Here is a 12,741-nt window from a genome sequence, read left to right on the forward strand (position 1 = left end):
ATTGCCACCCACAGACACCTTGCCACGCTGGAGAGGTTGGGCCTGTGAGAGCTTTGTGACGTTTGACAAGGCCAAGTGCACTGGGGTCAGGGTAATCCCAAGCACAAATACAGGCTGGGCAGGGGAGTGGATTGAGAGAAGCCCTGGGGACAACACCTTGGGGGTGCTGGTGGAGGAGAAGCTCAACATGCCCCAGCTGTGTGTCCTGGGCTGATCCCACAGTGTGGGTAGTAGGAGAGGGGGGGATTCTGCCCCTCTGCCCCCTCAGGTGAGACCCCCCTGCAGAGCTGCCTCCAGCCCTGGGAGCCCAGCACGGACAAGGAGCTGCTGGATTGAGTCCAGAGATGCTCCAAGGGCTGGAGCCCCTCTGGAGCCAGGCTGGGAGAGCTGGGGGTGTTCACCTGGAGAAGAAAAAGCTCCAGGGAGACCAGAGAGCTCCTTCCAGTGCCTAAAGGGGCTCCAAGAGAGCTGGAGAGGGACTTTGGATAAGGGATGGAGGGACAGGACAAGGGGGAATGGCTTCCCACTGCCAGAGGGCAGATTTCAGTTAGATATAAGGAAAAAGTTCTTCACTGTGAGAGTGTTGAGGCCCTGGCACAGGTTTTCCAGAGAAGCTGTGGCTGCCCCATCCCTGGAAGTGTCCAAGGCCAGGTTGGACAGGACTTGGAGAAACCTGTTCTAGTGGAAGGTGTCCCTGTCCCTGGCAGAGGGTGGAATGAGATGAGCTTTAAGGTCCCTTCCAACCCAAACAAAGGTTTCCCTGCACTCACTGCAGACCAGCACAGGAAAAACAACTCTGTCATAGCTGTGGGGGGGTGCAATGACCACTCGTCTGTATTTACACTGTTAAACAAATGATCCAAGTCAAGCTTCCTCCACCACAGCTGCTGAAAGGGCTTGGGCTCTTGTCCCAGCAGTGCTGCCAGGTCCCTGCCAGGGCAGAGCTGGCAGCCAGAGGAAATCACCAGCCCTTCAAAGCCATCCTCCCTCCAGAGCGAGGGGAAGCTCCCTGCCCATGCCCTGCCCTGCCAGCAGCCAGCCAAGGGCTGGGAAAGGTCCTCTGGCAGCCTCTGCCTGGCACAAGGGCAGGGCAGGGCTGGCATTGAGTAGGAACCAACCACACAGGGACAAGGACACTGAGCTGCTGCATCCTGCCTGGGTTCCCAGAGCTGTTCTGCAGCTCCTGGGTTAGTGGCCCGTGCAGACAGGCCAGTCTGACAGCACCGGTGGGGCCAGATCTGCCTGGGCTGCATGTTCCAACCAGGACCATCTGCCAAACCCTCCTGCCAGGCTGGCTCCCCCAGCCCCAGCCTCTCCCTCCCTGGGGAGCTGGAGGCCACAGCCCTGTCTCCACAAGGCTGACAGCCACCACCACCAAGCCAGGACCTCCAGGATGGTGCCAGAGGGGGAAGGCACTGTGGGGAAGCCAGAAGGGGTTGGGAGGTGCCTTGGTCACTCAGGCACAAACACAACACACTCAGACAAGCTTTTATTACTCACCCCTGTGAAACCTCACACTGTGGGGTGCTGGGACAGCCAGTCCAGAGGTCTGAGCACACAGCAGGCTGCAGGCCAGGAGACATGGAGTGGCACAACTCACCCCTGCCTCACCAGGCTGCACCCGTGGCTAGACTGGGACAAAGAGATGAACATCACCAGCCAGGCCAGGGAGGGGATTGTCCTGTTCTGCTTTGACCTGGGGTGGCCTCCCCTGCAATATTGGGGTGGTTTGAGGCACTGCAATATAAGGAAGATATTGAGCCATTAGAGAGTGTCCAAAGGAGGCAACGAGGATGGGGAAGGGCCTTGATTTGAAGCCGTGGGAGGACACTGAGGGCACTTGGGGTGTTCAGCTGGAGAAGAGGAGACTGAGGGCAGAGCTCATGGCAGTTCCAGCTTCCTGGGGAGGGGCAGAGGAGGGGCAGGGACTGAGCTCTGCTCTGGGGGGACCAGGGACAGCAGCCAGGGAATGGCTGGAGCTGTGTCAGGGCAGGCTCAGGTTGGATCTCAGGAAAAGGTTCTTCCCCCAGAGGGTGGTTGGGCACTGACCAGGCTCCCCAGGGCAGTGGGCACAGCCCCAAGGCTGCCAGAGCTCCAGGAGGGTTTGGATGATCCTCTGGGGCACAGGGTGTGACCCTTGGGGATGGGCCTGTGCAGGGCTGAGGGTTGGACACAATGATCCTTGTGGGTCCCTTCCAACTCCACATATTCTGTGGTTCTGTGAATATTCTATGTTATACTCCCTCCCTCCCCAGAAGAGGAGGATGATATTTGCTCTGCAACCACAACTGGGAGCTGGAAGGTGCCTCTGCACCCCAGGAGTGGATGAAAAGGGGCTCCCACCCCAATCCCCATCTCTCCCCACTAGTACCAGCCAAGCAGACGGCTGTGGCTCTGCTCCCTCCTGCTGCACACACAGGTGGAGGAGCAGGAACAGGCTGCTCCTTTGGAGTACACATATTTTTTGGTTCTTCTAGCAGAGGAACAGCAGGCCAGGCCATATGGCAATTCCTCTCTGGCTACTCAGCGAGTGAGGCATTAATTGTGTTGGCCAAATCAAGTAGCACAGAAAGGTACCCGGTGCCTGCTGGTGCCCGTGCCATGGCTCAGAGCAATATAGTCTTCCTGCTGCTTAAAATCAGCCCTCCCTCTTCCCTGGGGAAGGTGAGCTGCTCCAAAGGTGCTGAGATGGAGTGATATCAGTGTTGCAGATGCACAGTTCGGGTACTGTCCTCTGGAGGCCCTCCAGGCAGAGATCAGGAAAGCAGCAGGTTTGTTTTTTCCACTCTGGGCTGGAGGAATGGGCAGCTCTACCTCTGCACTGTGCTGTGGGACACTGGCCCCCCAGCCATCACTCTGCCAGCACCCTGCTCACCCCTGCCCTCCTCCCTCTCTCCCCTCATCCACCTTTGCAGCCCAGAAAAATGAATATTAGATACATAACACATCTCAACACTGATGTATCAAGCAAGAGGTCAGAGCTCTTTAGCTCACAGGAGGCTGCAGCAGAGCTGTCAGATGGGGAGCGTTAATTTTGCCCGTGCCAGGGCACTTGAGGTGACACTGAGCCATCACAGCTTTAGCACGAGGGCTCAGCTCAGCTCAGGCTCTGGTGAACGAAGCTCATACACGGGATTACAAGCTGCAACAAATGAGGGAAGTGCACACACAGACACAGAGCCACCCAGGGAGCAGCCAACAGCCAGAGGAGCGAGCACAGCCAAAGCTGCCAGGAAAGCCTCAGCGTTCAGCTCGAACAAGAGCTCCCCTGCTCCGTAAGGCAGGGAGGGAGCACGGCCCCAGCAGGCTCCACCTTCCCATTCATGGTACCAACTCGCTCACAGCAGCTTTGCACACACACAGACACAGCAGGGACAACCCCCAGCACTCCAACATGGGTAATGATAAACCTTTCTGTAACAGAGCCCAGCATGGAGGTGAGGGCTCCACTGCCCATAAACCTCTGTGTCAGCACTTTCCACGGACATTCTCCATGAATTAGCAGGATCTGGCAGTATGGCAATGCTGCAAAAAAACCCAGAGGATTAACCGATCTACTGAGGCAAGAAATTGGGAAGTGCTGAGGAAGCAGTGACCCAAGGCAAGTGCAGATCCTTCCGCATGGTTTTCCTGGGATGAACCTGCTCCTGAGCCCAGCAGCTGAGTGTGGGCAGGAGCTGGAACCAGCACATCCTTAATGGCTCACCGCTGCCCACGGGCACCCTCCTGCTCCCACCTGGGCTAGGGCTCTCCAGGAGCATCACCTGCTGACCTTCTGCTCACACAGCAATTCCTGAGCACAGAATGAGAGACACAGGTCTCACAGTCCTGCTCAGTCAGGTCACCAAGCTTTTTAAATTCAGCTGGAAGCCAGGAGAGTCACCCTGTGCCAACTGCTGGCCACGAAGGTGTTATGCCAGGCCGGCAGAGAACCACCCCAGGGAAGAGGTGATGCACAGCTGCCCCTTTTTAGCTCTTTGTGCAAGAAATCTGCCAGCAGAGGAAGCATGTGGAGCTGCCAGGAAATCCCTGCAGTGCTCCGAGCTAACTAACAAGCTGCCAGAAGAAAGGTCAGCTGGAAATTACAGCCAGCTCCCTGCACGGGTTCAACTCAGGTACAAGGAGGATTTAAAGGGAATAAAAAAACCCCAAAAGTCTACCTTTGCATGCACAGGGCAAGGGCTGTGTGTGCAGCTGGAGATACAGGGCAGAAACAGCCTCATGTGGGTGCAGGGACACAATGAACCTGCTCCTCTAAGGACAGAGCTGCAGTAGGGAGGGGGAGAGGAGCAGGAGGCTCCATGGAGCTGAATCACTTCATTATATTGGATCAAGAGAAGCATCTCTGTGTTTGAGAGTGGTGGGTACAAGCAGTGCTATTCTGTACTCGCTGCCACTTGATCTCCTGTGCTGCTGACACCTACAGAAACCCAACAGCCCCCACTCCACTTGCATTTCTTTGCAAAGAGATCCCCCCCCCTAAAAAAAACTGGCATCAGGGAGCAGTCAAAGCCCAAGTGGGAAAAGCAAATCCCCACCTCAGCCTCCCCTCAAAGCAGGCAAACAAGGAGCCTCCCTGAGAAGCCCCTGTGGGCTGAGTGACCTCTGTTGCACTGCACTGTGCTCTCAGCAAACAGAGCAGCGAGAGGCTCTGGAGCAGCTGGCACACTCTGCACTTCCCAGCAGCTTTTATGTAAAGAGCCCGAGTTCATTAAACCGTTGGCCTGTGTGTGACTGCCAAGGCTGCGGCACAATCCACAGCTCCTCACGGGTGCCTGCTGCCTCCAGCTCCTGCTCAACTCCAGAGGCTTTCCCAGAGCAGGGAGGATGTGCTGCTCCAGTGGGGACAAGCACTGGGTCGGCACCGAGGGGAGCAGGGTCCTCTGCAGCAAAACACTGGTCACCAACCTGCCGATGCTCCAGTGGCACAGCCGAGTCCTTCACACCCTGGTGCTGCTCCAAGGCAGGGGAGAGGTGGGAAAGTGCCTTAAGTAAGTGTCTTACATTGCAAAGGGGGCATCTGGGTTATTTCAGGGCCTGCCTCCCTTCTCATGCAATGGTACAGCCCTAAAAAAAAAACCCCAACCGCTGTGTAATAAAGACACGGCTGATGCCACTTAGGACAAGCTGCCCCCTCACTTACTTCAATGCAACGGTGTGTGGGAGGAGAAGTGTGGAGTCTCCCTTAGAGACCTAAAGAGCAGTCGAAAAGCCTCCATAGTTTTGCAAACCTGCTCTCCCCTTCCCCCCACGTGTCCTCAAAGAGCACCGATCGCTGTTTTTCGAACCTCCTGCTCAGGATGTGGGAAGGCAGAGCGCGGGGCGGGTTGTTTTTCAGGCTGAGCCTGTCCCTGCACCACCTCCCCAGCACTGCGGTGGCACCACTGGAGCACCAGCCACTCACCAGGGACCTGCAAGACAGAGTCCCGTCGGCTGTGTGGCCTTGGGGACATCTGGGATCCTTCCTCAAGCCGAGCCAACACTGCCAGGCTGGATGAACCCTCTGCAACAGAGCTGGGGATGGTGCCAGTGGACAGCCTGGCATCACCCTCTGCCCCAGGGCACAGCCTGGCTGCCAGTTCCCCCCAGTACAGACACACTGCTTCCCCTGCCTTTTTGGGTTTTTTAGTACACTTGTTCAAAAAGAAGAGGTAGTGGGGGAAAGGCAGGAACAGAAGAGTCCTCTGAGGCAGAAGCAAATTCCTCCCCTTCCTCCATTCATTTCCACCCGTGCTGCTGGGCGGGGACATCCCCTGCGTGGATCAGCCACTCTGGCAGCAGGGCAGGAAGGGTCTCCCTCGGTCCTGCCCTCCCTCATGCTGCTTGCTTCCCATGGCAGGGGAAGGAGTGGTGGGCACAGCCAGCCCTCACCTGGAGGAACAGGTATGGATTCACCCTGGGGGGTTCTGTGTGGTTTTTACACACATGGCAGGACCATACCAGATGCCACTGCAGTGAGCTTTGCTCGTGGTGCTCTGTCACTGGTGGCTGTAGATCCTGGCCAGGGAAAAAGTCGTGTGCTGGCAGTGTGGGCCAGCTCCTTTGGGAGTCTCCTTGGAAACGCTTCCAACTCCCTTAACTCACCCACACCCTGGCACCTGCCATCACCCACCCGCAAACTCACCACTCCAAGTGCCAGGAGTTCAGCCTGCCTCAGTTTCTCCTCCCAGCCTGGGGTCAGCCCTGCAAGGAGCCCCCCAGGGAACACCCATGAGGGACATTCTGTCTGCCTGAGGCTCCTTCGTGTTCTCTTCAGGAAAGGCCAGGACAGCTGGGAGCTATTCCTGGAAAGCCTAAAAACGCCATGGCTGAGTCAGCATCGAGGGTCCCCCAGCAAACCCCTGCCCCTGCCCCACTGCCAGGAGGACACGGACAGACAGACAGGCACACACAGAGGCAGGGACACGGAGCAGCAGCCCAGCTTCCCTCTGCTGTGCAGCCCAGACACGCATCAATGTCAGTGAGGGCTGTGACAGCAGGGTTATCTCTGTCCCTGTGCCGCAGGCTGGAGCTGTGCCAGCCCCCAGGGCTTTTGTTCCCACATCCGCGGGAGCCAGCACAGCAACTGCCAGGGGCGGCTTCAAAGTCATCACTGCTGGTGGACTCGGGGCCAAAGGCAGTGCCAACACCACCCCCTCCCATCCTCATCCCATCCAGTCCTCACGGAGGCCCGGCCATCCTGCCTGGAGACACACATGGCACAAACACTGCCTGTCCAGTTCCTGAGCATGAAGGGCAAATCCCCGTGAGCACTGCCCTTGGCTGCATTCCCACACACAGGGACAGCCTGCCCTCTCCCTGCCTGCTTCCCTGGAGCTGGGAATCCGCAGCTGAGAGCTCCAGCAGTTGTGTCCACTGGGACACAAAGAGCTGAAGGGCAGAGGTCAGTGACTGAGTACCCAGCAGGCTGTTCCAGACCAACTGCTGGTACTGGGCCCAGGCTTTGCCCATGATCACACTGCAGCTCTGCAAGGTAGGACAGCAATGACACCACTACACACCTCAGCTTCTGAGCAGGAACAGATTTTCCCTTCAGTTCATTGCACCTCAGACAAGTCAGGCACTGCCAGCAGCCCAGCCCTGTCACCCACTCCAAGCTCGTAGAGTCTGTGACACCAGCAGGTGACAGACAGCAGCACTGCACTGGGCAGCACACAAGGGTCTGGGTCCCAGGCAAAGCAAGAGCCAAAAGACTAGGGTTTTCCATGAACAGTTTAAGAACTGGGAACACCAAATTTTGGCTGTCTTTGGAATTCAGGCCTTCCAAGTTGACACTTCAGAGCCATGAAAATGCATAGTCACCAATGCATTTTCCTTCCACCCTTCCCAGTCCACACTGGTCCTAGTTGTCAAGGGGATGGCTCCCAAGGGCAGCCTCACAAGAACTGGCTGCCAAAGCAACCATCAAAGTCTCCCAGAGGCTGCAAACCCAACAAACAGCACATCTGCCTCTTCCCACTCCAGCCTGGCTTGTGCCACTGCTCAGCTTTACCAGGACAGAACCGACCACAAGATCACAGCTCTCCCTTGAATCACTAAATACTAGAAGCAAAAGGTGCATTTTTCAGCTGTAGGTTTAAACCTTTCCACGAGTCCAGACTCATTTGCAGGCTCCAGCCCCCACCTCATCTAAACTCAGTGGTCTGCAGCACCTCATAAAGGGATTTTGTCACCCTGACATTCATAGCTGGGCTCTGTGCTCAGCCCTGCATCCACAATCAGGCAGGAATGTTTCCCACTGCCCTCCCAGACAGTTTACCTCCCCCTGCAGCCCCCAGGCCATGAGCCAAGAGGTGAGCCAGCCAGCTGTCTCCCTTCCCAGGGACCTGGAGCACGCAGCACTCTCTCCAGTTGCTGTGGGGATGAGGTCAGTCTCCCCTCCATGCTAAAAGCTCTGCTTGCAAAAGTGCTGAGCTAGCAGAAACTGCCACTTCAGTTTTAACCCGTTTCCTGTTATTAGATAAAACAGTATCAGAGGGCTGAGCTCCTGCTATCCCAGGCTTTTGCCATGTTACTGTTACAGCCACTGCCTTCAGCAGGTGAATACTGGCACTGCTTGATTTCAACAGGAGCCAGGGCACAGCATGAATTATTTGTGGTAAGGCTGACCTATTTAACAGCAGAAAGACAGCATTCATTCGGGCCCAGATCCCCCCAGAGGCTGCTGGTGTCACTTTACCCCACAGATAATACAACCCTGTCACCATCTCTGGGCATCTCACTTGTGGGTGGTGCAGGGGTAACTGTCCCAGGCCGATCCTCCCATGCTCCCAGTGCTTCCCTTGGAGCACAAGTGACACCTCCAAATCCCCTTCAAACTACTCCTGGCTTCCTCTGGTCACCTTTGAGAAGAGTTTTGTGACTACCACAGTCAACACATGCAGGAACAGGGGCAGAGTGAACCCACAGGGCCTTGAGACAGCAGAGCAGTCGCTGCTGACAGCTCTGCTTCGGGCAGACCAGGGCCAGAGGATGCCAGCAGGGTGTGCAGGGTGCCTGCCAAGTTCTGCAGCTACTCAGGATGCTTCTCTGCACAGCTCCTACTAAGCTCTTGTAGTCTCTAATATTGGCTCCCATCCCCTGTGCACAGGCCAAGACAGCCCGTGAGGGGGTATCTCACGTGGAGAGGGTGCTGAGGTCTGGGTGATCCATCTCTGCAAACCATCCCAGAAGCACAGATCCCCCCCAGGTCTCTGTGGACCATACCTTTGTCTGCCAGGGACAGGGTGCTGTTGAAGTACTGCTCCTCCACGGTCCAGGCTGTGTCGTTGATCTTGTTGGACACCCCACAGGACCCAATGCAGCTCACCTTGATGGCTGTGGAGAGACAGCACACACGTAAGCACTGGGAGAAAGCAAAACCTCAGGTTCAGACCTGCTTCAGGTCCTGCACATGGCCCTGTGCAGGAGCAGTGCCTCGTGAAAACACACAGGGTGCGGAAATGGAGCAGCAGAATCAGGTCAGCTTTCATTTCAAAATCATGTTTTCCCCCTACTCCCAGCACTGCTGAGCACTCCCTGCTACCCCAGTGCTATTCCCAGATATTATCACCTTTGAAGTCCTCATATTGGCTCCCTTGCACTGTGGAAGCCCTTACCAGTAGTGATTCCAGCTTTCTGAGAGGTGAACCTCTCTCTAGTTTTCCCCCAAAAGCAGCAGTATCCCCTCCTGATTCATGGAACAGCCTTGGCACTCTTGGCTTGGCAGAGACCTTGGTGGCAGAGGCTGTTCCTTGACCTTGGTGCTCTCCTATACACTTGGGTGTCCCTGTCCAGACAGGGATGAGCAGCAGACAGCTCTGTTGCCTCCCAGCCCACAAGGAGCCTGATGTCCCACTGTCCCTGGGAGCACAGACATGTTCTGCACAAGCCCATTAACCAGCTAAACAAGGTGTACAGCCCCACCTGAAGCAGCAGCAGAAAGCTGAACCCCCCAGTGCTGTGTGAACAAGTTCTTTGCTGCTTGAGTTCACAGCCCTGCCAACCTCAGAGGACATCTCCATCCCTGGGAGCCTGCTCCCATGTCCCAGGGTCAGTCTCAGCTTCAAAGGATTGCAGTGAAAGCACTTTGCCCATTAACACTTGTCCTGCATCAGGACCTCCAAAATGTTGATATGCAGGGTGCTTCCCAGCATCCAGACACCACTCCCAGGTGAGTGGCTTCCTCCTCTGTTGGAGACACAGGGCTCAGCAAAGCCACACAGCACAGTCTGGAGGCACCAGAGATGCCATCTGACCCTCCAAAAGCAAGGACAGTAATTTGAGCTCTGTTTGTGCCTTGCCTGGAGAAAGTCACCCCCCGAGCTCAGCCCGCAGCCTGGCTCAGAGGAGCCACGTGGCTCTCGGAGCAGCTCCCCACAGACATTTTCAGTTAGTCTTGGCCAATACTCAGAAGGTTGAAATTAAACTCTGGTGTCGACACTGGACCACAGAGACAGACAAACGTGACAGACTGGCCGTGCTGCACAGCAGGAGAAGATCTGCAGTGCAGCCTCCATGCAGGGAGGACACAGGCAGACCTACAGTGGCACAAACAGTCCTCAGGGCTGTCTCCCATCCCAAATCCCACCAGGTTTTGCAAGAGATTTAACGGACCCACAGAACTCCCTCACCCCATTTGCCAGGTGCATAGTTCTGCTGGCAGGAAGGTGGCAAGAACCACCCAACAGACTCTGTGCCCATTTCACCCATCTGCTCATCCGTAATCAAGCCACGGCCACAGGAAGCATCTCCCTGGGAAGCAGGCAGCCAGTTTGCCTTGGATTAAGAGCTCTCCCCATCCCCTCCACATGCATTCTCAGCCCTGCCAATACCACCACCTCCACCCACCTACCCAAACACCAAGTGATGCTGCTTGCAAACACCTCAACCAGCTCTCCAGAGCACCTGCCTGGCCAGTGTGACCTTGTCTTCCATGCTGACACAGGACAGTGTAGAAAGAACCCCAAATCCAGCCCTCTCTGCAGGGGGAATGCAGAGTTCTTACCCCAGCCCTGGGGTGCTTTGCTGGAGGGTGCTTTGTTAAGTGCAGTCAGGTGGAATGAGCTCCTCAGGGCTTAAAGACTCTAATCCACAAGGAGGAACAGCCTCCCCCCACCACACCTCCTGCCAGACCCTCACAGCTGATCACGAGTGAGAGGAAGAGCCCGCTGTGGTCCAAGTGTTGTTCTGTACTCAAGGGCAAAGGATAAGCAGCTCCAGATGCCAACTCTCATTAACCAAACACAAACACAGCACCAAGGCTGACAGCTCTCACTTGTTCATGTCCGTGATGTGCGTTGGCATTTCCAAGGCAGGGCAAGAACAGGAGCTGCAGACCCCACAGCACACCTGGGCTGAGCCCTCACAAGGTGAACCATCACAGCAAACCCCTGGCACACCTCCAGGTGACATCCAATTCTCTCTTTTGCAAGATGGCAAAGCCAAAACCACGGAGGGGTCTCAGCACCAGCAGTCACAGAATCTGCTCAGTTGGAGGGGACCCATAAGGATCATTGAGTCCAACCCTCAGCCCTGCACAGAATCATTCCCAGGGGTCACACCCTGTGCCCCAGAGGATCAGCCAAACTCTCCTGGAGCTCTGGCAGCCTTGGGGCTGTGCCCACTGCCCTGGGGAGCCTGGTCAGTGCCCAACCATCCTCTGGGGGAAGAACCTTTTGCTGAGATCCAACCTGAGCCTGCCCTGACACAGCTCCAGCCATTCCCTGGCTGCTGTCCCTGGTCCCCCCAGAGCAGAGCTCAGTCCCTGCCCCTCCTCTGCCCCTCCCCAGGAAGCTGGAACTGCCATGAGCTCTGCCCTCAGTCTCTTCTTTTCCAGCTGAACACCCCAAGTGCCCTCAGTGTCCTCCCATGGCTTCAAATCAAGGCCCTTCCCCATCCTCGTTGCCTCCTTTGGACACTCTCTAATGGCTCAAGATCTTCCTTACCTTGTGGTCCCCCCAGACTGCCCCAATATTGCAGGGGAGGCCCCCCCAGGTCAGAGCAGAGCGGGACAAGCCCCTCCCTGGCCTGGCTGATGATGCTGGGTTGCATCCTATGTACCCACACTCTCTTGCTCCTACCTGGACATACCACCATACCTCTAGGCTCACAACAAGTCTGTCCTGCTCTGAGTCAGCCCAGATAACACAGATGGATCCAGTCAAATCAAGCCCAGACTCAACCGCCTCACTCCCACATTTTCTCACACAGAAGATGTGAGTGAGAAAAGCCCAACCAAGAACTGGGGAACATTCCCATCCTTCAGGAGCAGCAGCCCCTGAGCAGGCTCCCCCTCAGCCACAGGAGTTTATAGATCCCCACCCTCTGTTGCAAGGCCCAGATAAGGGGAGGTTCCAATTCCAGCCTTGCTGCACTGCGGTGTGGAGGTGCTCCTGTTCCTGGGAGGCAGGTGGGTGGGAATGCTCAGGCACACACACATTAGGGCCCAGCTCCCTTCCCACACAGACAGACTCAGCAACCAAAGGCAGTGGGTTTGCAGCCTGACACTCAGAGCCAGCCCTTGGCTGGTGGGCCCTGCTGCTGTGGTTAAACACCAGGGCTAAAGTCAGACCGTGTCCAAAAGTCTCCCTGCAGCCAGCAGGGAGAACCCAGGGGTTCTCCAGCACAGGCACAGGAGCTGTCAGCTCCAAGGCTTCTCAATTCACCACTGACATCCCAAACTGGCTGGTTGCAGCCAGCCTTTCCTGCAGAGGAGGGACAGTCCCTTGATGGAGAGCTCTGGGGTTCTCAGGAGCCTCAGTCCTGCACCCCCACGAGGGCAGCCCTCTCCAGCCACATTCCTGACCATCACACACCCTGGGGCTGCCATTCCAGGTGCATGAGGGCAACCAAAAGGGCAGAAAGCAACATTCCCAGCTAAAAGGCTTGAAGGGAATTTCACAGCAATGAAATTGCAACATTCTTCTACACTCCCAAAAGCTCTCAGCCTACCATCACCAGGCACACGATGCAGGATGTCACCAGATGCAGGACAAGCCTTGGAGCAGTTCAGGGGGCACAGATTTGTTATGGAGCATCTTCTCCAACCTGCTCCAGAAACATGAGCTCCCCCCACCTCATTGAGTGGGAAATGGGGTGGCCAACAGCTCAGAGCACAGGCACTGCCTCGTGGCTGACAGTGGGGCTCTGGCTGGACAGAGGGATCACATGTCCCAGCCCACCCCTCAGGCTGCTGGAGGAGCCAGCAGATCCCCAGGTCCACCCACAGTGCTGGGGGCAGCAGTTCCAGGACAGCCAGAC

The 12,741-nt window shown here is 56.5% G+C and overlaps 1 protein-coding gene across 1 annotated transcript in view; it reads right to left on the reverse strand.

The window, feature by feature from the left end:
* Positions 1-12,741, reverse strand: part of ARRDC1 (arrestin domain containing 1) — a 40,030-nt gene that overhangs the window by 13,043 nt on the left and 14,246 nt on the right. Inside the window, exon 2 of the mRNA XM_032708568.1 lies at positions 8,707-8,817. Coding sequence (XP_032564459.1) covers positions 8,707-8,817 — 111 coding nt within the window. The remainder of the gene's footprint in view (positions 1-8,706; positions 8,818-12,741) is intronic.

The sequence above is a fragment of the Chiroxiphia lanceolata genome, chromosome 21, assembly GCF_009829145.1.
Source record: "Chiroxiphia lanceolata isolate bChiLan1 chromosome 21, bChiLan1.pri, whole genome shotgun sequence".
Lineage (NCBI taxonomy): Eukaryota > Metazoa > Chordata > Aves > Passeriformes > Pipridae > Chiroxiphia > Chiroxiphia lanceolata.